The sequence below is a fragment of the Zingiber officinale genome, chromosome 9A, assembly GCF_018446385.1.
Source record: "Zingiber officinale cultivar Zhangliang chromosome 9A, Zo_v1.1, whole genome shotgun sequence".
Lineage (NCBI taxonomy): Eukaryota > Viridiplantae > Streptophyta > Magnoliopsida > Zingiberales > Zingiberaceae > Zingiber > Zingiber officinale.
The window spans coordinates 89,347,420-89,372,348 of NC_056002.1; the positions used below are offsets into that span (position 1 = coordinate 89,347,420).

Genomic DNA, 24,929 nt, shown 5'->3' on the forward strand with positions numbered 1-24,929 from the left:
GTGAGAATTATATTGAAGGGATGTTTTTTTTCTAGGTCATGCGTCCGTCGCTTCCAATGAAGTAATGAATGATACGATAGATTATTAAAGACCAGGAATGAAATTAGAAGGCGCATAAAACTCGAGATGTCAATAATTTCAAGTTTGACCATATGTAAACTTGACGGCTCAAATGAAATTTCCCCACAACGGGTCAGCGCAAATGGACGGTGCAGATTCTCCTTTCGGCCATTCGTGGGCCTCGCTCGTCATCCGCTAACGACCGCACAAATACCACACTCACACCAATCTCGTCGAGCGGCAGGCCCTGGACATGGCCGTCGGAGGATACCCTGCCGCGCGGCTCGCCTTCGGCTTCGTTCAGCCATCTTCGATCGGTCGCCCTTCCGCATCGCCTCCTTCCATTTTCCGCTTTCCCTGCCGAAAATCGCGGCTGACGAAGAGACGGAGGCCGACATTCCTTCGTCCTATCTTGTCCTCTTTGGTGGAGAAAGGGGAGCAGAAACTCTCCTTCACCGATCGAGAGTCCGTCCTTGTCGAGGCGCTTCTCGGGATCCAAGGGCGGGGCCGCGCCGCTTCGCCTATGCAACTTCAGGCACTCGCCTTCTTCGTTCTTACTTCTCTGTGGTATCTTCGAATCGAATATAAACCCATCGCTTTGTCGATCGTTACAGGATGTTGAGTTTGCCGTGGAAACCCTAGAGAGTATTGGAGGCTTGCCGGATCCTGTGAGTCTTTGGTATTGGTTGTCTTTATTTATTTATTTTTACTTACAAGTATACAATAACAATCTCTTGACTCACGCAAAATAGACTGCGTGCTAAAAAAATGTAGTAGGAACAAAGTGATACTCACGAGTAGAACGGGAATAAAATTGAGATATGAATTTTCCGGTTTGTTTATCTGAATCAATTTGTTTTTCAGTAGGATGTAATTCTACTGTTTTTTTTTATGTGCATCATTTCTACTTTGTTACTTTATGTTTAAAAATAATTTTTATAGCTTTTATTTTCTGGCTTTTCAGCCATAACTTACAAACATTTTCCTACAATATCTCGTAACCTGAACTTTATCTACATCTTTCAGTAATTTTACCCTACTTTTCATGTGTCTACTATATTGACTGGCTGTAATCTATTGTATTGGATTGATGAATGCTCTTATTTGATTCCTGCATTATGTTCTTGCAAGAATAGCAGTCTTACATGAAGAATTATTGCTGTCCAATTTACTTGAAAGTTAATTGGATGCTATGACCTTTTATTTATGCAATTCTTTATGGAAATTCATTTAATTAATAATATAATAGTTCTTCCTTTCCTTTAACTCATTATAAATGCACGCAATTGAAAATTGGTAGTTTTGTGTTGAAATTCCTTTTGCTTTTATTCAATCTTTTGTAGACAAGTTCTAGTATGATCGAAGGTTGCTGGCAGCTAATTTTCACTACAAGACCTGGAACAGCATCACCAATTCAAGTGAGATGATTTTGCAAAGATTTTTTGAGTTATTTGTTTCGGTTATACTGGTGTGCTCGACAATTTTCTTAAAAAACAGTATAAAAGATTATATTGCTTGTAATTCTTAGGATATTGTCAGTTAAATCTCTTTTAATTACATTTATATTGAGTAGATTTCATTGACCCCGTAAAGATGTGAGAGCAAAACTTAAAATTTTTTGACACTTTTGAACCTTGATTTAACTGCCCATCAATAACATTGACTCAAAACACTTATGTTACTCTAGCAACTCTGTAATTTTCAGATGATTATCACATTTATCTGTGACAGTATAGTTTAATTAAAAATTGTACTCATTAGAATCTTTCAAAAGATTTTGTGAGTAGAGTTATGTAATTTTTCTCCAAGAAGCAATCACTTCCCCTCCTGTAGTTACCTAACAGTCATTTTAAACAATCGTATGATTTTAGTCTAACTTTAAATTTAATTGAAATGCACTATCTGGGATTTTATTCTCACATGAGATAATTGCAGAAATTTGTGTAGTCTAATTCAATTGTGTTAGGCATCTAACATTGTTTCCATAGTCAAGCTAACTAATACACCAATATCCAGTTATATATGTGCTATTGATATCGTGGCCAGTCAAAACCATTATTCTTTTTGCAAACAGTTGGGGAACCCGTTTCATTTATGATATTTTGGATGGCTAATTTATACAATTTTCTTGAACATGTTTCCAGAGAACCTTTGTTGGGGTTGACTTTTTCAAGATTTATCAAGAGGTCTACCTTAGAACAGATGATCCAAGGGTATCTAACATTGTCAGATTCTCAGATGCAATTGGTGAACTGAAAGTAGAGGTATATTTACATCTTATGTTCTATTGAAAATTAATCCTGATTATCTCAAGTAAAGGAAAACAATCCAACTACCTTTTTCTGTCATGACTGAATGTTCTTTCATTGCTGCAATACGTGAGCAATTGACAAAACAGTAATAGTTTGTGACAGTTTCATGGCAAAGCTTCTTATTTGAAGAGAAAGATCAATTTTGTGAGAACCGAAGAAAAGAAAAACAGGGGCACAGAGACTATAGATTAGAACTTTTACTTATTTTCAAGTTTTAACTACTGTTGGTCTTATTTTAAAGCACCTTCACCTAAAACTTGACAATCTTAATAATTTTGTAGATAAGAACTTTTACTTGTCAGTTTTAACCACCGTCCATCTTATTTTTAAGCACTTTCACCTAAAACTTGACAAGCTTAATAATTTATCCCGTGTTTCTAAAAAGAATTCTCCCAGACAGGACATAGGACATAGGACATAGGTAAACTATGCTGTATTAGTTCTCACTTTTCACAATTACGCCTTTCATTTCAGCAACATCAGGTTAAACTGTGGATACGTTCTATTCTTTTATCCCCGTAGCTCTCGGAAAGTATGCTACTCCAATGTTAAGGGCTTTTGGAGGATAACTAGCATTTTATATCTAAAACACGTGTACCTTCAAATTTCACCTGAGAATAGGAAGGGTCCTCTATTCACTGACCAAAGTATCAATCATATGTATTTTGCTCTCACTATACAACTGTAAATCCATTTTGTGTTATACAACCTTCCTAGGTTGAAATATTTTTTTTAGTTTCCATAAAATACATTTGAGATGTTGCTGGAATATGATTTATGACTTGCTGTGATAAAGTTACTCATACCATCCAAATCGATAAATGAGATAATACATCAGACCATGCATAAGTAGCTGTAACAGTCACTGCTCCACAATAAGTGTAGCCAGACAATGGTTATAATTAGCTCTAACTACGAACTATAATTCTTTGGTTTCATCTTGATGTCAACCCTGTGATTACTCCAAGTACAAATTTCTTGATTCTTCAATTGTATATATTTGATATTTTTCTGTTGATAGTAATTTTGGTTGTGCACCGGGCTGCCCTTTTTTAGTAATTTTGGTTGTCCGTTATGCTGTTTGCTACTGGTTCAAACAGTGACCTTTTATCTTTTATTTAATTTTTCTGCAAATTATATAATAAAGCTGGATTTTACTACTAGGCAGCAGCAACGATTAAAGATGGGAAAAGGATCCTTTTCCAGTTTGACCGTGCTGCATTCTCGTTTAAATTTCTACCTATTAAGGTTCCATACCCTGTGCCATTCAGACTTCTTGGTGATGAAGCAAAGGGTTGGTTGGATACGACATACCTATCACACAATGGCAACTTACGAATTTCTAGAGGCAATAAGGTGACTCATTAAAAAACAAACTACTGCTGTCTTCATAGTTTCTCTGGAACTTTTTATGGTGCTTTCATTCGGAGAAAATTAATTCAGTAACTGCATTTTTAAAAAATGTAGTGCAGGGAACAACATTTGTGCTCCAAAAAACTATTGAACCAAGACAAAGATTGCTATCGGCTATATCTGTTGGAGCAGGAGTAGAGGAGGTTCACAAGAGGAATATATCATCTTGACGCAATTGGTGACTTCAACATAAAAATATTCCAATTCTATATTTGATGGTTTTTTGCCCTTATTTATAGGCGGTTGAGGAAGTCATTTCAAGTCAGAAATTGGTCAAAATAAAACCAGAAACCCTTGGAGGGGAATGGCAATTGCTGTGGACTTCACAGGTTATTATTATATACACATTTACCTTTCGCCATGTTTTCTGGTAAGAATATACTGAAATGCCTTTTTGCTGCAGTTGGAAAATGAAAGCTGGTCGTCTGTTGCTGCTAATGGTCTTAAAGGTTTGCAGGTATATGGTAACAATATGGAAGTTAATGAAAAATAGTAAATACAATGTAGATAAACATGAAAAACTGTCGCCGTCCTCATGTACATTTATCATATTTGACCTAATGGCAGATTATAAATGATGGAAGACTAGAGAATTTCGTTGACCTGCTTCCTGGCTTAAAGATGTGTGCCAATGGCAGTCTCAAGTGAGTGAAATGAAATCACACTTCAGTCTGTTTATGTTGTCTGGTGATCTTAATGCCATGTCAAATATGCATCTATGATAACCATTCAAGTGATTAAACATTAAATAAATCTCACTTCCTTTTCATAAAAGGGGATGGTAGATGTTCTTGTCTACAGTCGGTAAAGATGGATAGTTGATGAGATGGTGCGTCTCTTGACCGCAAGAAGACCTCAGGAGTAAGTTCGAAGCCGTGAGCGGGCCTGCCACGTTAAAGAGAATAAGGGAAGAGGAAAACACTAGTAGACAGGTCAGGTAATACAAGAACAGTGATGAAACACAATGGGGAGCGATGGGAGAGCTTATCTTCGTGGGAAGAAGGAACTCCAAATATGATATTGTTTTCCTTAGCACGAATAACGAGGTATGTTATTAAAATAAGATCAACCATACTGACAGTATGCCATCTTTCCCTAATTGTACCAACTAATTCTGCGCATGGAGGATGGAAACCTCCATTGTATGGGATGCACAGAGACTTTTCCAATGATTCCATGACAATAGTTACACATAATGTTAAAAGAATTATTGGGCTGATGGATTGATGATTATTATTCCATAATGATCGGTCGTGCGGGTCTTCCAGACCTTGATGGGCCTTAGTGATGTTTTTGCAATGATCTTAATAATATCCAATCAGGACTTCGTCCCAAGCGGGTCCGATCGGATAAACACGGGGGGCACTGAGTATCTGTGTGGTTGAGTTAATCTTTACTGATTCAATCCATCTTCTTGGCTACGAAGTCCGGTCGGATTCTGAAGAGAAGAGCCAAGTGTTGGGGTTGCATGGTTGAAAACGTAGTCTCACATTGAAAATACATGGGAAAAATCATGAGTTTATAAGAAAAAGATATCTCTATTGGCATAAGGCCTTTTGGGTAGAACCCAAGCGCAAAACTATGCGAGCTTAAGGCCAAAGTAGACAATATCATATCATTGTGGAGATATCTGAGCGAGGTCGCTCTTCACCGGACTAACTGTCAAAAGAAGCACAAGCTAGAGCCTTTTGGGTAGAGCTCAAGAGCAAAACAACGAGGGTTTAGGCCCAAAATGGATATATCATGTCATTGTAGAGATATCTAAATTCTTTTTGATCCTACACCAAGTATATCGAACCGACGAGCCAGAGACTCTAATACTTATGTTGAGAGTCCTATCCTATTCGCCGTATCAATAGAAAACCAGTAATCGTATGGTGCGTGTTCACATAATGAAATAGAGAATTGATGGAATAGCAATTCCTACGATAAGGGATATAATTATATAGTAGTGTGACAGTTATTGCCATAGAATTGAATAGTATCCTCTAAGAAATAAAAGATAGTGTGATAGTTATTGCCATAGAATTGAATAGACTTTTGTTTCAATTCATATGCTTAATTTGTAAGAATGTTATAAGTAATGGCCAAAATTTGCTAATGGATTCCTACACGAAATAGTTTGTCTAATTTGTCTTTTCTCACTGGACTCAGTAACTTGACTGATTTACTTGGGTTGGACTAGCCTAGTAGGCTTGTGCATCCGGCTCGGTGTGCTAGGCTTGTAGCTTGCCCAATAGCAGTAGGCCTAATCGCTACTCTCAGCCCACTGACCCAACTCAAGTTGCCTAAGCATTAATGTTAGGTCAGCTTGACCATACTGCTCAAACTTGACCACCACTTCTATTTTGTTTGGCTCTTGACTTGACCTGTGCATTTTACCTATCTTGTTAGGCTCACTTGCTGATCCAATCCATATTACCAAATTATACCACTTTTTTTTTTTTTTAATAATTGCTCTGTTAGGCTCTCTTACTTGTGATTTCTTATAATTAGAAGAGTAATGATATGCTCAAGGAAAAAATCTCAATGAAAAGTTAAAGGATAGACACATAAATTCATGGCCTACTATTTCACTTTTTGTAGACCTCATGAATTGATGTGTCTATCCTTAAATTTTTCTTTGAGATTTTTTTCTTGAGCATATTATTTTTCTAATTAGAAATCACAATTCCATAAAATTTTAATTAAATATAAAAATATTTTTTAATGAATTTATAGGATAATTATTCAATCAAATAGACAAAGGTTTTTATTTTGTTTCTTTTATTATAGATTTATAGTGCTTAACTATTGTCTAACGATGCTAATGATTGGCAATTGAACATGGCATGGCAATTGGCAAACATGGAAATTCAAATTTCAAGCTATTGATGTTTCTTCTATTTGTCCAACTAAATATAAAATCCTAATTAACAGTTTCAGTAAAGAACCTATCATTAGTATTAGCGGAAGAACTGGCTTGATGGGTACATAATACCTTGAAATTTTGGCAAGCTTCCAAAATATAGTGTCGACTAGCATGTTTTTAAGAAACATAGCTCGAACTTTTATTGTTAACGAAGTAAGAATTACAGGGCTCCTGACTGCTTTTTCACTGGTACAGTAAAACACCAGATGGAGGCGTGTACATAGCGCGAATGGATGATGGAGTCATTAGACTCGGTGCATTGGGATTTTCTTTGAAAATAGAAGCGGACATCGAGATGGAATTGCTGTAAGTATAACAAGAACCAAGGGCAGTAGCATGCAATTTCAGACACAAATCTTATTATATAATTCCTACTGAGGGCACTCTTGCTATATATAGTCGGAGCCAGATTGTTTTCCTTTGTTAACTCGAGCCTTGTTCTTTGGAAAAGCTAACCATATAACATGTTTACTTCAGGTACATTGACAACAAGATCAGAATAACTCGGTGCAACGGATCCACATTGCTCGTTCACTTACGCCTAAAATAATACACACTTTTCGTACTCAATATGTTTTGACTTAGTTCTAAATGTCATGTTTACTTCAGGTACATCGAGCACAAAACCAGAATAACCAGCCAAAAGAAGTAACATTCTGCATGAATAAAGATAGAAAAAAAAACTCGGTACTTGTGTGCCAAATAATCCTATTTTGTTAACCAAACTTCTCATACAAGTGTTTTCCATCAGTTCATCTCAAGTTTCCTATAAGAAGAGCACATCAAATTCAACTCTTAACCAACTGAACTGGGCTATGCCATTCTACCCAGAGCACCAAATTTATAATTTTCTTGATGTTTCCTGGATTACGTAGTACATTCGTTAGACCTAAGTAATTTTTCGTGGTCCTCCCTTCTAATCAATCAAATCGAGATCAAACCTTTACAATAACTCGGCAAAGATTATAGTGAAGACGCTGAGTATAGATCTAAATGTAGTTAGAATACACGAACTAGCTCTAGTCAAAGAAAAATGATCCTTGTTTTAGAATCCTACTCGATTACAGCAACGACGATGAACGCTGAAGAAGCAAAGCAAGGCGCCAGCAGCACCTGAGATGAGAAGAGAGGGACTATTTGGAGGAGGAAGAAGGGAAGTTGTTTTGTCGCTTAGGGGTTTTGTCTTGGGACACCGTGAGGCAGTAGGCTATGACGGCGGAGGGGTACACGACGAAGGTGGCCCAAGCCGCCACCCTCGACAGCAGCGGCTCCGCTCCCGTCCACGGCGCCGCCATTGCTCTCGTCTCGCTCCTTCGCGCTGCTTCGGATCGGTTCTGATGATGTCTTTCCTCGAGCAACCCTTGCATATTTACCCACCCTCTCCGAATCTCAGCAGGCTGAAAAGCCCAATGGCAATTGTTCAGTGGCCCAAGAGGCTCGATCGGGCCGGATCATCACTTCAGACCACTGCCTGGCTAACTATGGACCCATTTTATGTCGGTATGATTCCATATTTTGGTGTGCCAGTGCCACTGCAGGAGGCTGTTTTACGGACTGAGATTTCAAGAGATAGCGTTATCATTATATTAAAATTTTAAGATGTGTTTAATTTAAATTATCATATATAATCTTAAAAGAATAAAATATAATTTAATATTATTTGATTCAACTTTTAGAGTACAATAATCTCGTCATAATCGTGCTTAACAAAAACTCTTTCACCATCATTGTAGTCACCTGCAAGCCATTTAGGTCCTCCTAGAAGAAGGGCTGAGCTTGACCTAAATTGAAAGGGTTGAAATCCATTGAGCAAATCGTTCCTCCCCAATCCACCACAATCTGATGTGGCAACGACGGTGGTGGAAGAGGAGACTGAGATTGGGAAATGAAGGTGAGCCTCCACTGCAAGTAGCCGCGGGGCGATTAAGGGTGAATCCATATTAGGAATTGGCATTAGGGGTACGAGACTCGTTGGTGTCGATGGTGACAATGTTCAAGGTGGTGCCGGGTTGATTGAAGGGTTTTTGGAGCTTCCTTCCATTGGGAATCGGGGGATGTGCGGCAGGAGGAAGAGAGAGCAGCTTGAGATTGAGGCAAGAGATCCAAGAGGATGCATGTAAGGTTCAAACTCGCCCATCTGGGAGTGAGAAGGAGCCTCGGCGACCTTCGTCGCTGAGGCGAGCGGCAGAGGTCTTGTTGTCCACGAATCTTTTCGAAGAAGTGGACTAGGCAAGTGAAGGTATTTTTCTCCGAAAGGGTAAAAATCGGGGGATAATTTTGAATGTTTTTTTGTTAATCTTATAATCATATAAAACCTCTCACTTCCAAAGTAATTACATTCCGAATTATATCCCTCATTTACCACCGTCATTCGCTTGTCGGTTGCCAACCGCCGCCTATCGATCGTCCGTTGCCGCTCTCTCGTCGGTCGCCACTCGCCCGTCGCCGCCCGCCTCCCACTGCCAACCGTCGTCGTTGGCCGCCACCTCCAGGCACTATCGGCCATCGCCGCCAGGCACTATCGGCCACCGCCGCCAGGCACCACCGTCAACGACCACCGCCAGTAGCCACCTCTAAGCACCGTCGCCCATTGGCCACCATCGCCGACAATCACCGATGTCGCTTCCACCACCATTGTTGGCTGCTATCACCTCTGGGCACCATCGACCACAACCGTCGCCCACCACCTCTAGCTCTGGTAGAGGTGTGATGACCGTCGCATCCGGCAAACATCACAGAATATTTTTATCATTTTATAATAATACAAATTACATTCCTTATAAAAAATATTAGATACAAAATAAAAGAATGTAATCACCATTATAATTAAAGATTACATACATTACATTACCAAAACTCCAAACGTAATAATATAATCAAAATTACATTATATTACAAATTTGATTATATAAGCTAGATTACATTACGTCTAACCGAACGCAACCTAAGTAGATAACTAAGATTATCAACAATAATCTTTAATCAAACATGCCCTAACATCTAAATAATAACATATATAAATAATATATACATAAGTACCATAACATGGCAAAAGGATCACTGCATTTCATTTACCAATGAAATTTTCATCATACACAAAAAATATTTTGCAAAATAAACAGCAAAGTTATGGCACAAAGAGTTCAAGCATTGCCAAAGGCTAAAGCAATGCTTGGAATCAGTCAGACAAATGAAAGTTCCTGAATAAAATCTTCTTCTTTTAGCATAAATAAGCTTCTATTTTTCCCATGCAGTCTTCTGATCCCTAAGTTGCCACTGTTGGAGTATTCATCTATGAAAAGAATGAATGCTAGAGACAATGTTAGAGTTGTGGTTTCTGTTCCTCCTTGCCGAAAAAGCCTGGTGGTAATCTGCAATTTACCAAGAAACATTGATATTATTATAACTAATCAAGACATCTTCTAGCACTACTGGATGTCCTGCAGAAATTCAAATGATTGCTGAATGACAAGTTTGCTTTTGAAAGTCTACCTGCAACTTTGAGGCACGCTCCATGAGACATGACTAGATATCCTTTGATCCAATGACAGAGCCATAAATTTCCTCCAGTCGTCAAGCATAGCCCTCAGATCATTGATCTTCTTGTTCAAGCCGATACAGCAGTTTGCATGCATTGTGCAGACCTTATTGAAGTCTTTACTCGGTTCACATATCCCTCCAAAACGCTCAGTGCTCAGGAACCTTATCTGCACACCTATGTCTCTGACATGTTGCTCGTACTTGATAATGTTAAGCACATTTTGCTCATGGACGCCGGGAAATCTGGCACGCGAGGCATGCCAGTATTTGAAAAACTCTATGGTTCTGCTGTTGGATCTCGCATAGTTGAACCCATTGTTAGGCCAGTTCTTCATGTTGGTTGGATCCCCAACAAAGTTGTCGCAAGATATCTGAAAATCTCCATCTTGATACAAGAAGGGTAAGGGGTTTCGGAACCACATTACATCAACATCCTGAAATAAAGCAAATATTTCTTCAGATAAGTTTGTTTCAATATCAATTTTCAGGAAGTCAACATTAAGAAACCATGAAGAGAAGCATATTATGCATAGGTTGAAAGAATCAAACGTCAGTCTTCTTCTATTTTTCTTAAAAAAAAAGAGCCTAGGCTATATAGGCACACCAAAATGTGAAAAAATCATCTTCTGTGAGAAACAACTGTGAGAAACAAGACCATAACTAGGAGCATTCTATAGTATGATTACAATTAAGGAATAGTTTAAAGTTCTCAATTTTTGAGTGCAGAAGGTCAGTCTATTTTCTCTATATCAGCCAATTTTGTAGGATGATTCAAAGAGAGAAGGTTGGCTAGAATTTTAGGCCCAATTTATCTGGTGGAGAGGAGAGCTCTGATTTCAAGGTGCTGTCACCAGAGGGAAAGGGGAAATTCCCTATTGCCTTTTCCTTTTCAGTGTATTCATGTCCTTGTCTTTTTCTTTCTTTTGCATGAGATCCAGAGAAAGAACCTATTTCCTGTCATAGAGGAAGAAACTCTAGCTAAAGAAAAGAATCGTTCATTCCACCATCAATATAACTAAAGCCAAATGCTTTGAATTAGAGAGATCAGGTTTGGCATTAATTTCCATAACAAAGGAAAAGTCGAAGTGAAACATACATTTACTGAGATAAGGTAACAGCACGAATGCTTTCTCCAAGGGACTTATAAGCTTTTGATGGGCAACTCATCATGTATTCACTCTAAAGCACAGAAAACAGTAAAAGAAAACATGATTGACCTACCCAATGATTCAGGGCCTTTAATGTCCACAAAAATATAAAATGTTAGTAAGCAAAAGAATGCTACACAAATAAGAAATACAAATATGGTCGACAAGTGGACATGTGTGGGGTTCATGTTGTCTGTTCCTTTGTTTTGTTTTCATGCTACATAATGTGGTTACCATCTTGGCACAATTTTAAATATTTATACAAAGTATACAAAACATATGGATTCACATGACAATTTGGGGATCATTGGATGCTAAACTAGTTAAGTTCCTGTTTTTGAGAAATTATGGTCGAAAACCAAACAGTAACTGTAAATTTAATACTATTTTTCCAACATTGAAGAATATGGAACTCAAGCTTGATCCAATAATTTTAGTTGGTCGATGGTCAATCATGCTTTAATTATAGAGTTGAGTTAAGCCAACAACAAGGGGAAAAAATGTTTTTTTTTTTTGTTAAACGACAGGAGAAAAAGATTTTTCACTCTGTTTTGTTTTTTTAAACATAAACTTGTTGCTAATGGTATGCGGAGAATCCACAGATGGGAGATTGGAGCTTTGGAAAAATCGAACTCACCGAGAAAACGAAGTTGAAGCCTTTCTCGAGCACCAGGCGCAGGAAATCCAGGCGCGCCCACATCATGTCCAGATACTCTGGCGTGTTGAAGACCTTCTCGCTGGAGAAGTCCACCCCCGGGACCTTGAAGTCGAAGCAGTGGCGGTGCACGGCTAGGCACCGCTCATACGCCTTGTCATCCACAGCGACGATCACCAGGTGATCCAGTAAGGCGGTCGTCCCGTCCCCGATGCGGAAACTCTCCAGGAACACGTCAAGCACAGATCCCGGCGTCGACCAGAACGCGTTCAAGGAGGTCATTAGCACTGTCTTGTCGGGGGTCGCCGCCGCCCTCAGAACCCTCTCCAACCTCATCTCCTGCGTTTCCAGTAATTAAAAAGCGCCACTTCCATTAAACCCTATTAGAAAAAAAAGGCGATCTTTTGGTGTGTGTGTGTCTGTGTGAGGGAATGGGGCGGTCAAAGAGACGGCAACTCACTGGCGGCGGATCGGAAGCGACAACGGCCGTCTCGGAGCTCGATGACTCACGTTGAAGCACCGGAGTGCGAAAAGAACTCCGAGAAAAATCGGAAGCGAACGATTGTTGCTCGGCGACGACGGGAGGGCCGCCGTTGAGCTGGACGCGAAGGGAGGAAGTGGGGAAAGGGTAAAATGTACCATGGAAGAGCAAGGTGAGCGACAGAGCGACAATCCCAAAGAAGAGCAGCTGGAAAAGCCACCGGCGGTTGAGGGAGTCCGCCGCCTTGACTCCAAAGGCAGCGGATGACTTCATCGAGAACGATCGCAGAGCCTGTCGCTCCAGTACCAAAAAGTAGCTCCTTTGTTCCTTGAAACAAGCCGGCAGCGGTGGATGGAAGGAGAGAGACTAGAGAGGGCGTAGAGCAGCAAGAATTTGGAGGACGCCATGAATGGTGGTGCTCGCATTAATAGCAAAGTAAGGGTTAATCCTAGCGCAGCGTTGAAATAGATGACATATAACACGGGTTTGGGGAAGACGATTTGGCTCGGCCGGCTCAGTAAAATCCGCGTCTATTTTCTGATGAAACAAACCATTGGACCGTTTCCAAGCTCGACTGAATCTTAATATTAATCAAATTCAAATATTAATTAAGAAAATAATAAATAATTTATATTATCTAAAAAATATATATAATTTCAATCCTATTGGCTACGAATGGAACCGGTCTAGGATGCCGATCTGATTCTGATGGCAAACAAAATAATAAAATTAATTATCCATCTGGAGATTGTTGAGCGAACCATGAAATTGAACACAATAAACTCAAAAAATTTATTTAACAATAACATGTGAAAATGTTATACCCCAAAGAATGGAAAAATAAAATAATAATAATAATAATAATAATAATATTTAACAATAACACCCTGTAATGGGCAAAGTGCTGTCGAAGTGAATTTTACTTAATTATTTGGCGGAACGTAAATTTAGTTTCGAATTTTGTTATTAAATAATTATTAGAGTTGACGTAGATTCTTCTTAAAAAAACAATAAAGTTGATGGAGAAAGCACTACAGCAAACAATGTGACCATAGACACGAAGCATCACTGACTATATTTATTTATTTTTAATAGTGTAATTAATATTGAAGTGGCAGAGGAGGGAAATGCGAGGGAGACATCGGGTAAGAGAAGTCGGTGAAAAAGGTTGAAACCTCATAACGTTATTATAGATATCAATCTCACCGTGTAAATTATTATTATTATTATTATTATTTAATGCATGTACAAAGAAAAAAAAAAGAAAATCTTGATTTTGACGCACAAAAATGGCACTAATAAAAGAGAGATAAATCGGCTCTCCTTCGTTCTTATATAATAATTGAGGTAAACAAAAAGAGCTTTATCTTCTTTCCTTTCCTCCCTTCTTCCTTTCTCCGGAGTAAACACGCTCGAAATAAATGGTTCCTGTTCCAATAGAAGCAGCCGATCCACCCAGCAACTTATTTTACTTCTTTCTTCGGCAAATTACTGAGGTTAACTTTTTAAATACCCAAATCAGATATTGAAATTTCAAAATTATTAAATCATATATTCCACATCTATTTTATTCATTTTTGTTCTTAATTTCTTTATTTTAAACATTAATTTAATATATTGATATATTGAGAATATTAAATTTTAAGCATAAATCAGCTTTTTTTAAGGTATTTAATTTTTAAATAGGGTAAAATAAATACAAATTGCTTCTCCCACTTCTTGACAGTAGCCTCCTCCTTTAGATTTTATCTCCCTTTCAAATAACATTTATACCCCTCTTTCTTCCTTATATATTTTTTCAATTTTATTTAATTTTTATTTAGTTTTATTTTTTAATCAATTTTGTTTATTATTTTTTTCATTAATACTTATATTTTTTTAATTTTATTTAATTTTTATTTAACTTTATTTTTTAATCAATTTTGTTTATTATTTTTTTATCAAATTTTTTTATTTTATATAATTTTTAACATATATTAGAATTTATCCCTTCCTCTAAATTATCTCCATAATTCAACATTTAAATTACTCTCATTCAACCCTCAGAATCTCCCCTCTCTTTAAATTACCCCCTCTCTAACCCTTGACGCATGATACTTGTCAAAACCTCTCACTCTCTTTAAATTACCTATGCTCCAACCCTTGACAACTGTCAAAACACCTCTCTCTCCCTTTAAATTACCTCTCTTCAACGTTTGACATATGTTAGAATCTCTCCTTCATTTAAACTATCCATCTTCTAATCCTTGACACATGTTAAGACACCACTCTCCCTTTAAATTACCTCTTTCCAACCCTTGAAACATGTCAAAATCTCTCATCTCTTTAAATTACTCCCCTTCCAACATTTGACACATGTCAAAATCTTTCCTCCCTTTAAATTACCCCCTTCCAACCCTTGACACATGTTAGAACTTCTCACTCTCTTTAAATTACCCACCCTCCAATCCTTGATGTTGGATCGAGAATTCGCTGGGGGGAGGGGGGGGTGAATAGCGATTAAAAACTTCGTCGTATAGAGTAGGCAGCGGAAAAACAAAAACACAATGCTAACAAGGTTGTTTTACTTGGTTCGGAACCTTTGTCGACTCCTACTCCAAGGTCCGCACTCGTTGAGTGCTTTTGTTGGGTAATTACTAATAATTCAAATTTTTTTTACAAATGTAGTACAGGAATTTTAGTAAAGGAAAAGAAACCGACAATAAGAGAATAATAAGAAAACAAAACTTGTGGAGAGCCTTTGTAGCGCCGCAGGAGCACAGAAGCGTAGATCGTGAGTTATTGAGTTGATTCAGCCTTCACCCTCCTTATATAGGAGGTTCGGGGCGCCTTGAATGTGACGTAGCCAAGCCAACCAGGGTGCTCCACGTGGTAAAGCGACGTTGTAGATAAAAATTACCTCCGGGCGCCTGGACCTCCGAGTGCCCAGATCCTTTCCGAGTGCCCGGACCTCTGGGCGTCCGGATCCCTTCCGGGCGCCCGAACCCTTATTTTTCAGCAATCTCCTTCCTGCAAGAAAATGTTAGTCCGAGACAATGTAAATTATATATCTTGCAAAACAGAGTGTTAGCACAATTTATAATAAAATAGAATAGTAATTAGATTTCATCTTCTCTAGACCGGAATCTAGTCACGATCTTGACCTAGATATCCGAAATGAATCTAAGTCGGATCGACGCCTAATGTTCCCTTCGAAGGAACGTTTCCTCACAGTCACTCCCCTCCAGTAACTTACCTTCACTTACCTGCCAGATGTCCGGTTAACCCTTCGACCCATCTGGACTTCATGCTAGCTATCCGGTCAGCCCGTCGACCTAGCTGGACTTCATGCTAAATGTCCTGTCAACCCGTCGACCCGTTTAGACTTCGTGTCAGCTATCCAGTCAGCCCGTCGACCTAGCTGGGCTTCGTGCCAAACATCATGTCAACCCGTCGACCTGTCTGGGCTTCTCCTGCACACTCGGTCAGAGTATTTGATAACAATGAAACTAACTTAACCTATTTTGTCATTCATCAAAACTTGAGTTAGACCGTTAGTGCTAACAACACCAACAATCTCCCCCTTTTTGATGCAATGACAACTTGGTTAAATTAGTGAAAAAATTTGCAAGTAAAAACAAGCATAAGGTTGTTAGCTTTTAAATTTAACTTTTAAATTTTGTTTAGTTTAATCCTTTGGCATTCATCAAAAATCAATACAGAACAAAAAAAAAAATGCAAGGAAGTCTAGAGATGTAAGTCAGATTATCTTGAGGGAATTTAAGCTAGAAATATAGAAAGATAACTTTTGTTTTAAGCTTTTATCTTTTTTTTTAAAAAAAAAATTATTAACTTTAGAAAGATTACTTAAAAATAGTTAACTTTAAAATTTTTAATTTTAACTTTAATTTTTCGAAACAAGTTTTCAAATTAAAAACATAATTTTCAAATATAGCATTTTTACAAAGAGAGATTATTAGGGCTAAGTCCAATTTTCAAATCAATTTTTCAAAACAAAATCAAACTAAGTAAATTATGTTTTCAAGCCTAAGTTTGTAATCTCCAATAAATCTCCAAAAACATGTTTTTAAAACCAAGTAGAATAAAATTTTCAAAATGAACAGTCTAAGTTACACACCCGAATAATGTTTATTTTTCAAAATCAACTTCTTAAACCTAAGTTTGGAAGGCCTAAATTTCAAAACTAAGTTTAAAAAGTATGAATTTCAAAATTAAATTTGAAAAGTTTAGAGTTTGAAAATAAAATCAATTTTCAAATCTAAGTTTAAAATAATCTAATTAAGGAGATCTAACTTTTAAAACTAAGTTTGAAAAATCCAAACAAATTTTTTAAAAAAGAGATATTTTTCAAAAATTTTCAAAATTTTTCAAAACACTTAGTTAGTGTTAAACTGAGTTAAAAAAAGATATTTTTTCAAAAATTAATTTCAAAATAAGTATAAAAACACTTAATCCTCCCCCTGAACCTGATATTACAAAAACTGTCTAATCAGTTAGATACTTACTGACTATTAGAGGATAGCAGCTTTTACTTGGTTAGTCAGGTTAAGTTTAACTGTAATCAGTTAATATTTGACTGATAAGCATCTTAAGTCCAGGCAGTTTGCCTATGCATCTCACCCCTTTCTATGTTCGGAAATCACAAACAAGAGAATCCTAGGGTCTTGGCGAGATGCTCAAATACTAGCCCTAAGGGAATATGCTTTCTATGCAATTGTCCTAGTCTAAGGCTAAAACTGATTTAAAATTTTAAAAATGGAAGATTTTATAAAAAAAAAATAAAGATTTAATCCTAGAATTTGAAAACACTACTTTTGAAAACACTATTTTTTTTAAATGAATTTTTAAAATAATTTAAAAGATTTTTTTTTGAAATAATTTTTAAAAAGATTTTTAAAGAATGTTTAAAATAATTTTTAAAGTTTTTAAAAGAATAATTTTTAAAGTTTTTTTTTAAATAATTTTTCAAAATAATTTTTAAAGTTTTTTAAAAGAATTTTACAAAAATATTTAAAAGTTTTTAAAAATTTTTTTAAAGTTTTTAAAAGAATTTTTAAAAAAAAAAATTAAAAGTTTTTAAAATAATTTTTAAAACAATTTTTAAAGTTTTTAAAACAATTTTTAAAGTTTTTCCAAAAGAATTTTTGAAATAATTTTTAAAGTTTTTAAAATATTTTTTAAATTTTTTAAAAGAATTTTCAAAATTATTTTTAAAGTTTTTAAAAGAATTTTAAAATAATTTTTAAAGTGTTTTCAAAAGAATTTGTAAAGTTTTTAAAATAATTTTTAAAGTTTTTAAAATAATTTTTAAAGTTTTTTTAAAATAATTTTTAAAGTTTTTAAAAGAATTGTTAAAGTTTTTAAAAGAATTTTTCAAAATAATTTTAAAAGTTTTTTAAAAGAATTTTTAAAATAATTTTTAAAGTTTTTAAAAGAATTTTTAAAATAATTTTTAAGTTTTTCCAAAATAATTTTTAAAGTTTTTTAAAAGAATTTGTAAAATAATTTTTTAAGTTTTTAAAATAATTTTTAAAGTTTTTTAAAAGAATTTTTAAAGTTTTTAAAATAATTTTTGAAGTTTTTCAAAAGAAATTTTAAAATAATTTTTACAGTTTTTTTAAAAATAATTTTTAAAGTTTTTAAAATAATTTTTAAAAATAATTTTTAAAGTTTTAAAATGATTTTTCAAAATAATTTTTAAAGTTTTTCAAAAGAATTTTTAAAATAATTTTTTAAAGTTTTTAAAAGATTTTTTTTAAATAATTTTTAAAGTTTTTAATTATTTTTTAATTTAATTTAATTTAACTTAAGTCCTTAGTTATCTTACCCATTCTATGTTTTCAATCAGGGAATCCTATAATTTTTTGAGATGAATTATGTTCAGTTTTAGAGTTTGGTTTAACTTTGTATTAGATTCTGGTTTTGCTTTGGGCTTAACAAATAGGCATTTTTCGGATAAACTTTTGGGCTATGGTGAGTCACTTGGGTATCATTAGAGTAACCATGCCTTCAAGGTTTTCCAAATAGTCTTATCAACTGAACTTAATACAAAACCTTGGTCTAACTGGTTAAGATTCATAAAGGGTAGCTTCGGTTAGTTCCACTAAGCCAAATGCATTAGGTCAAAGCCATATCTTCCTAGACATGCATAGACATAGTTTCCCTAGCGTACTATCATCCAAAACTTCACCAGTACCATAGGTCAAGTTAAACTTGATCCCTTTCTAACTAGTCCTAATTACCTTGCCGAGTAGGTCAGTTTCGGTTATCCTGTCGGGTAGATTATTTTTGGAGGTGTCAGCTATTCTGGAGCCTCCTCCTGAATTATTGGCCTTTATTTTTGAGTTTTAGTTCTTGGTTTATGTCTGTTATTTTTATAATTATAATTGACTTGATGATATTCTAAATTTTGGTGAGTTTTAAAATATTTAGATTTTGAATTTGTTGGTCTAGGTTTGTATTTTGGTTTTTGATTTGATTTATTCGATTTTACATAATATAATTTTTCTTTGGATATGTAGTATTGGTTAAGTCCTACTTGTGTGGTTAAGCACGCTTTTGGAACCCAAGCTTTACTTGATTGTTTGTGTTGGGTTATTAACGATTTAAATATTTTATTTGAACTTGACTTGTGGCCAAGTTCGGTTTTGTTGCAAATTACTTTTTAATTATTTAAAATTAGATCTAAATTCTTAGATCTTGTTGTAAATTTTTCTAAGAGATATTTTAATTTATTAATGTCTATTTTTAATGATAAATTTTCCTCCTCAAGTGTTAGGTCTTGAGTTGGATTTGAATTTTTGATTTGTTCCTTGAGATTTTGATTTTCCTCAAGGAGCAATTTGTTTTCATTTTCTATTGTAATTAGTTTCTTATTTAAGCATGCAATAATTTTAAAGAACTTTCTATTCAAATTAAAGTATACCTCTTCGGGACCTTCGGAAACGAGTACGGACTCGTGGCTCGATTCGGGTTCGGACTCGTCTTCTGATTCATCCTCCGACTCTGCTTCGAGGGCCATCAATGCAAGGTGACTCTGGTGCTTCTGGTCTTTGGCCTCCGATTCTTCTGAGGACGAGTCGCCCAACGTTGCTTTGAGAGCCTTCTTTTTGGTTGTCTTTGTCTTGTCACTTTTCAATCTCGGGTACTCGTTCTCGTAGTGACCCTTCTTGTTGCACCCGAAGCAGGTCACATTCCTTGGTTCGATTGGGGAGTTGATCTTCTGTAGGTCCTTTTTGCTGAAGTTCTTCTTCCTCCCGGTAAACATTTTTCTTACCAAGTTCACCAGGTACTCTTCGTCTTCAGAATCCTAGTTAGACTCATCTTCATGTTCAGACTTAGTCTTCGTTCTTTCCTTGGAGGAACCTGCAAATAAGGCAATACCTTTTTCGGTCCTGGTGTTAGTTTGCACGTGTAATTCTAATTCACAAAATAATTCGTCTAACTTTAACTTAGATAAATTTTTTGAAATTTTGTAGGCATCCACGATAGATGCCCACAAATTATTATGCAGAAAAGCGTTTAATGCATACCTGATTAGATCGTGATTCTCCATTTGATATCCTATCGCGCGAAGTCCATTGAGGATGTCTTTGATCCTCGCGTGAAGCTGACTCACCGTTTCTCCTTCCTACATTTTAATATTAAATAATCTAATTAAAAGAAGGTCGCATTTCGTTACCTTGGCGTCGCTTGTTTCTTCGTGCAGTTCGATCAGCTTGTCCCATAATTCTTTAGCATTTTGATGCTGTCCTACCCGGTTCAACTCTTCCTTTGTCAGTCCGCATTATAGCGTGTTGAGTGCTTTGAAGTCTGTTGACGCTTTTTTCTTCATGTCCGGAGGCCACTGTTCTGGGTTCAGTGGAATTTCGGAGTTGTCGACCAGCACCTTGTAGCCTCTGGTGACGCTGAACCATTGGTCGAAATCTGTCTTCAGGTAGACCTCCATCCGCTTTTTCCAGTAAGGGAAATCGTCCCTGTTGAATAGGGGAGGACGTACTGTGCTGAATACTTCAATTTGGGATATTTTTTAACCTGCACACAATTAAACAAATAGACAAGGGGTCCCAAGACTTGGTCTTGGATTAGTAGTGCGGAATAAAATAAGAGGAAACTAAAACTGAATTGGTGTTGCACCAATTTAGATTAATTACGGAAAAAGATTCCAAAAAGGTAACAATACTAGTTTGGAATATGACGAAAAATTGAAAACCAAAAAAAAAATGAACCAAAAAAAATAGAAAAAAAAATTCACCCATGTCTGATTGGTGGTTGTACCAAATTAGAGCGGTACCTGCTCTGATACCACTTGTTGGATCGAGAATTCGCTAGAGGAGGGGGGTGAATAGCGATTAAAAACTTCGGCGTATAGAGTAGGTAGCGGAAAAACAAAAACACAATGCTAACAAGGTCGTTTTACTTGGTTCGGAGCCTTTGTCGACTCCTACTCCAAGGTCTGCACTCGTTGAATGCTTTTGTTGGGCAATTACTAATAATTCGAAATGTTTTTACAAATGCAGTACAAGAATTTTAGTAAAGAAAAAGAAACCGATAATAAGAGAATAATAAGAAAACAAAACTTGTCGGAGAGCCTTCGCAGCGTCGCAGGAGCACAGAAGCATAGATGAGTTATTGAGTTGCTTCAGCCTTCACCCTCCTTATATAGGAGGTTCAGGGTGCCTGGATCCCTTCAGGGCACTCTAAATGTGACGTAGCCAAGCCAACCAGGGTGCTCCATGTGGAGAAGCGACATTGTGGATAAAAATTACCTCCGAGCGCCCGGACCTGTTCCAGACGCCCGGACCCTTGTTTTCCAGCAATCTCCTTCCTACAAGAAAACGTTAGTCCGAGGCAATGTAAATTATATATCCTGCAAAACAGAGTGTTAGCACAATTTATAATAAAACAGAATAGCAATTAGATTTCGTCTCCTCGAGACCAGAATTTAGTCACGATCTCGACTTAGATATCCGAAATGGATCTAAGTCGGATCGACGCCTAATGTTCCCTTCCCGGGAACGCGTCCTCACAGTCACTCCCCTCCAGTGACTTACCTTCACTTACCTGCTAGACGTCCGGTCAGCCCTTCGACCCACCTATACTTCGTGCCAGCTATCCGGTCAACCCATCGACCTAGCTGGACTTCGTGCCAAACGTCCGGTCAGCCCGTCGACCCATTTGGACTTCGTGCCAGCTATCCGGTTGACCTGTCGACCTAGCTGGCCTTCGTGCCAGACATCAGGTCAGCCCATCAACCTATCTAGGATTCTCCTGCACACTCGGTCAGAGTGTTAGATAACAATGAAACTAATTTAACCTATTTTGTCATTCATCAAAACTTGAGTTAGATCGTTAGTGCTAACCGCACCAACAACTAACATATATCAAAACACCTATCTTCCTTTAAATTACTCCATCCAACCCTTGACACATATCAGAACCTCCCCTCCCCTTAAATTATCTATCCTTCAACTCTTGACAGATGTCAGAACCTCTCCCTTTAAATCCTCCTCTCACACTTCATTTTCAGTTACTCTTTAATCACACCTCCCTCCACTGCTATCTCCCTCTCAGCCTCTTCTTCTCTCTTCCTAGAACATAGTTATCTTCTTAGCCATTACTTTTTATAATTCATAAAAGAAAATTATAATGACTATTTGAGTTTATTTTCAGATAGTTGATCAATTGAGAATGATGTTCTTAGTGGAGATACTATCTCCAACAACAATTGTGATTATACAACCGAATTTACCACAGATCAGGTTAGTTATTATCGTTATTTTATACATATTCATTATTTATTTTGTAAGTAGAGAAATTATATTAAGATTGGATAATATCATACTTATACATCTTTGCTATATTTTTTTATATTGACATTTAAAAGTACCCAAGAGATGATTAATTGGACGAAGACAGTTGGTCTAAAGAATGATATTGTAGTGATTATTAAAAATTCTATTAATTTAAAAGCGACAAGCTGCCAAAGTGTCATCTTATGTGTGAAAAAGTTAGAAAGTACAAATCGTCATGATATCTAGTTGATGGGCAATCCTTAAAAAAATATTGGGATTGAAAAATGTAAATGCCCCTTTGAGCTGCGAGGTATACCAATACCTCCAGATGGTGTGATGTGGGGTTTAAGGGTTGTCTGTGGTTTTCATATTCATCAATCAACAGAATATATTGATGGTCATGAGTACCTATGTGTTGAACTCTATGGTTGTTTTGATGTGATCAACCAAGTTAGGTTATGTCATGTTTTGGTTTGATCCCTGTGTCTAAGTGTGCAAGAGCTTAGGAGCATAGGAAGTCGAGTAGAAGACGCAGCTAGCGAGAAGGATGACACAGGAAGAGAGTCGATGGACTCGGTGCATCAGAGGGATAAAATGTTGTGGAAGAGTACACCGGTGGACGAGAAGAACGTACGCGATGTTCGAGGGATGAGATGCCGGAGAGGAAGCCTGCTTGAGGAGAATGCTGAAAATTGGGTTCGGATGAGCTCTATTTCGGTAGGCCGCAATCATCCAGGCGATCGGAGCAGCTCTAGACCATATGGGGGCTGGAGAATCTGTTAAAAGCGCCTTCTAAAGGAATAGAAGGCGCCTCCAAGGCGCCCCATGCGCCTCCGCTTCCTTCAAGCGGAGGGCGCCTTCCATGAGCATAGAAGGCCCCCTCCATAAGCATGGGAGGCACCTTTCATGCCTATGGAAGGCACCCTCGACCTGGCCAAAGTAGCCGTTGGCAGCAGATAAACCTTTATCCGCTGCTGCCTCGCTAGAGGCGCCCTTCTATTCCCCTTGGAGGTTCCCTCAAGTTACGGATAAGTTTTCCAAGAGCTATAAAAAGGCCTCTGGAGCTAAGAAATAGAATATCAACTCTTGTATTAACTTCCTAGCAACTACTTGAGCTTTTATTGTGTGTAAAAGATTTCTCCGTCTTTAGAGAAGGAGATTCTTAGTAAGTTTTGCAACTGCCTTGGATTAACAACCAGCTAGGTTGTAACCAAGTAAATCCTGAGTCTCTTCCTTATTTTTTGTCACTTTTATTTTATTATTATTGTTGCATTTTAAATAGAGTTGAAACAACAAGAAGAGTATTTAGTATTTCAGATGATTCAACCCTCTCTTGCCAGCCACGCTGCGCCAACAAGTAGTATCAGAGTCTAACCGTCTCAAAAGGACTAACCGTCGACTGAAGCATCAAGATCAAGACGATAGCTAGTGCAAGCATTCACCCCCAAAAATTCGACGGAGACTTCACACAATGGAAACGTCGAATGGAGATATTCTTTAAAATAGATTTTTAAATTTTATTAATAATGAAATACAATTTTGTAGCACCTACAGATTAGCACAGAGCCAAGAAAGAAGAATATCAGTGGAGGAAGAAGGAGCAAGCGAACTTCGTGGTGAGCGGTAAAACAGAGTTTCATCTGCTCAGTATCCTTCCACCCCAGGAGGTCAATCGAATCAGCAATTATGACTCTGCCAAAGATCTCTGGGAGAAGTTTCTAAAACTTCACGAAGGCACCTCGGAAGCAAAGTTAGTAAGGAGAGACATTCTCCGAACCCAACTAACAAACCTGAGGATGAACAATGGAGAAAAGGTAGCGCAACTCTAAGCATGAATCAAGGAACTGATTACTCAGTTAAACAATCTCGGAGAATCGGTGACAAACCGAGATTCAATCTGGTATGCACTCAACACCTTCCCGAGAACTTCAAAATGAGCGTCCTTAGTAGATACATACTACATCTCTAAGGATCTTGAAGTAAGTACGCTAGAGAATTTGTTTTCCACTTTTGAACTTCACGAATCTCGAATTGTAGATTCTAAAGAAATAGAAAAGACAAATCTCAATGTTATCCTAAAAGCAAAGACAGAAGATCAAGACTCCGAAGCATCCATCGATGAAGTCAAAGCAGCTCTTATGGTAAGAAAATTCAATAAATTTATTAAATCTAATAAATTTAAATCGCAGACGAGAAAGCATCTTCGAAATACAAGGACTGTCCGATGCTACAATTTCAACGAAGAAGGGCACATAAAAGTTGACTGCCCGAAACTGAAGAACAAAGACAAGGAAAAGAATAAGAAGCCAGCTCGGCCCAAACATAATCTCAAAGTCATGTGGGATGAGTCGTCATCCTCCGAATATGAAATCGAAGTATACGCCTGATAGCCCAAACGACAATCCATCAAGAAGAAGATGAGACCAGCTTAGAGATGAGCATAGATGAAGGGAGAGGATCATCAGAAGAAAGCAATGATGAAGGGGGAGCATCAGAACTTAAGGTAAGTGAGGTAAGTGCTCTATCCCCCAAGCAGTCCTTTCAGTTTATTAAAATTCTTACCAAAGATTTGGCAAAATTAGAAAAAGAGAACGATGATTTAAAAGACAAGGAGA

The 24,929-nt window shown here is 37.0% G+C and overlaps 2 protein-coding genes across 4 annotated transcripts; one reads left to right on the forward strand and one right to left on the reverse strand.

Moving 5' to 3' along the window:
• Positions 1-261: 261 nt before the first annotated feature.
• LOC122020518 (probable plastid-lipid-associated protein 12, chloroplastic) lies at positions 262-7,457 on the forward strand. Of its 2 annotated transcripts, XR_006122241.1 has the most exons (12): positions 262-595; positions 675-728; positions 1,404-1,478; positions 2,205-2,324; positions 3,537-3,728; positions 3,845-3,928; positions 4,025-4,114; positions 4,189-4,242; positions 4,353-4,429; positions 4,561-4,831; positions 6,892-7,002; positions 7,174-7,217. XR_006122241.1 is itself a non-coding variant. In XM_042578474.1 (11 exons), the coding sequence occupies exons 1-11, from the start codon at positions 314-316 to the stop codon at positions 7,244-7,246; spliced, it is 1,212 nt and encodes a 403-aa protein (XP_042434408.1). In that variant the 5' UTR covers positions 263-313; the 3' UTR covers positions 7,247-7,457. The 2 variants fall into 2 exon arrangements, 1 of the variants encoding a protein (XP_042434408.1); XM_042578474.1 differs by lacking the exon at positions 4,561-4,831 and having other exon boundaries at positions 263-595; positions 7,174-7,457.
• A 2,331-nt stretch (positions 7,458-9,788) lies between these two features.
• On the reverse strand, positions 9,789-12,964 carry LOC122021209 (uncharacterized protein At4g15970-like). Of its 2 annotated transcripts, none has more exons than XM_042579297.1 (4): positions 12,500-12,964; positions 12,022-12,378; positions 10,189-10,670; positions 9,789-10,067 (listed from the first exon to the last, which is right to left on the reverse strand). In XM_042579297.1, exons 1-4 carry the CDS (start codon positions 12,791-12,793, stop codon positions 10,019-10,021), a joined length of 1,182 nt encoding a protein of 393 aa, XP_042435231.1. In that variant the 5' UTR covers positions 12,794-12,964; the 3' UTR covers positions 9,789-10,018. The 2 variants fall into 2 exon arrangements, with proteins under 2 accessions (XP_042435231.1, XP_042435230.1); XM_042579296.1 differs by having other exon boundaries at positions 12,022-12,387.
• Positions 12,965-24,929: the final 11,965 nt, after the last annotated feature.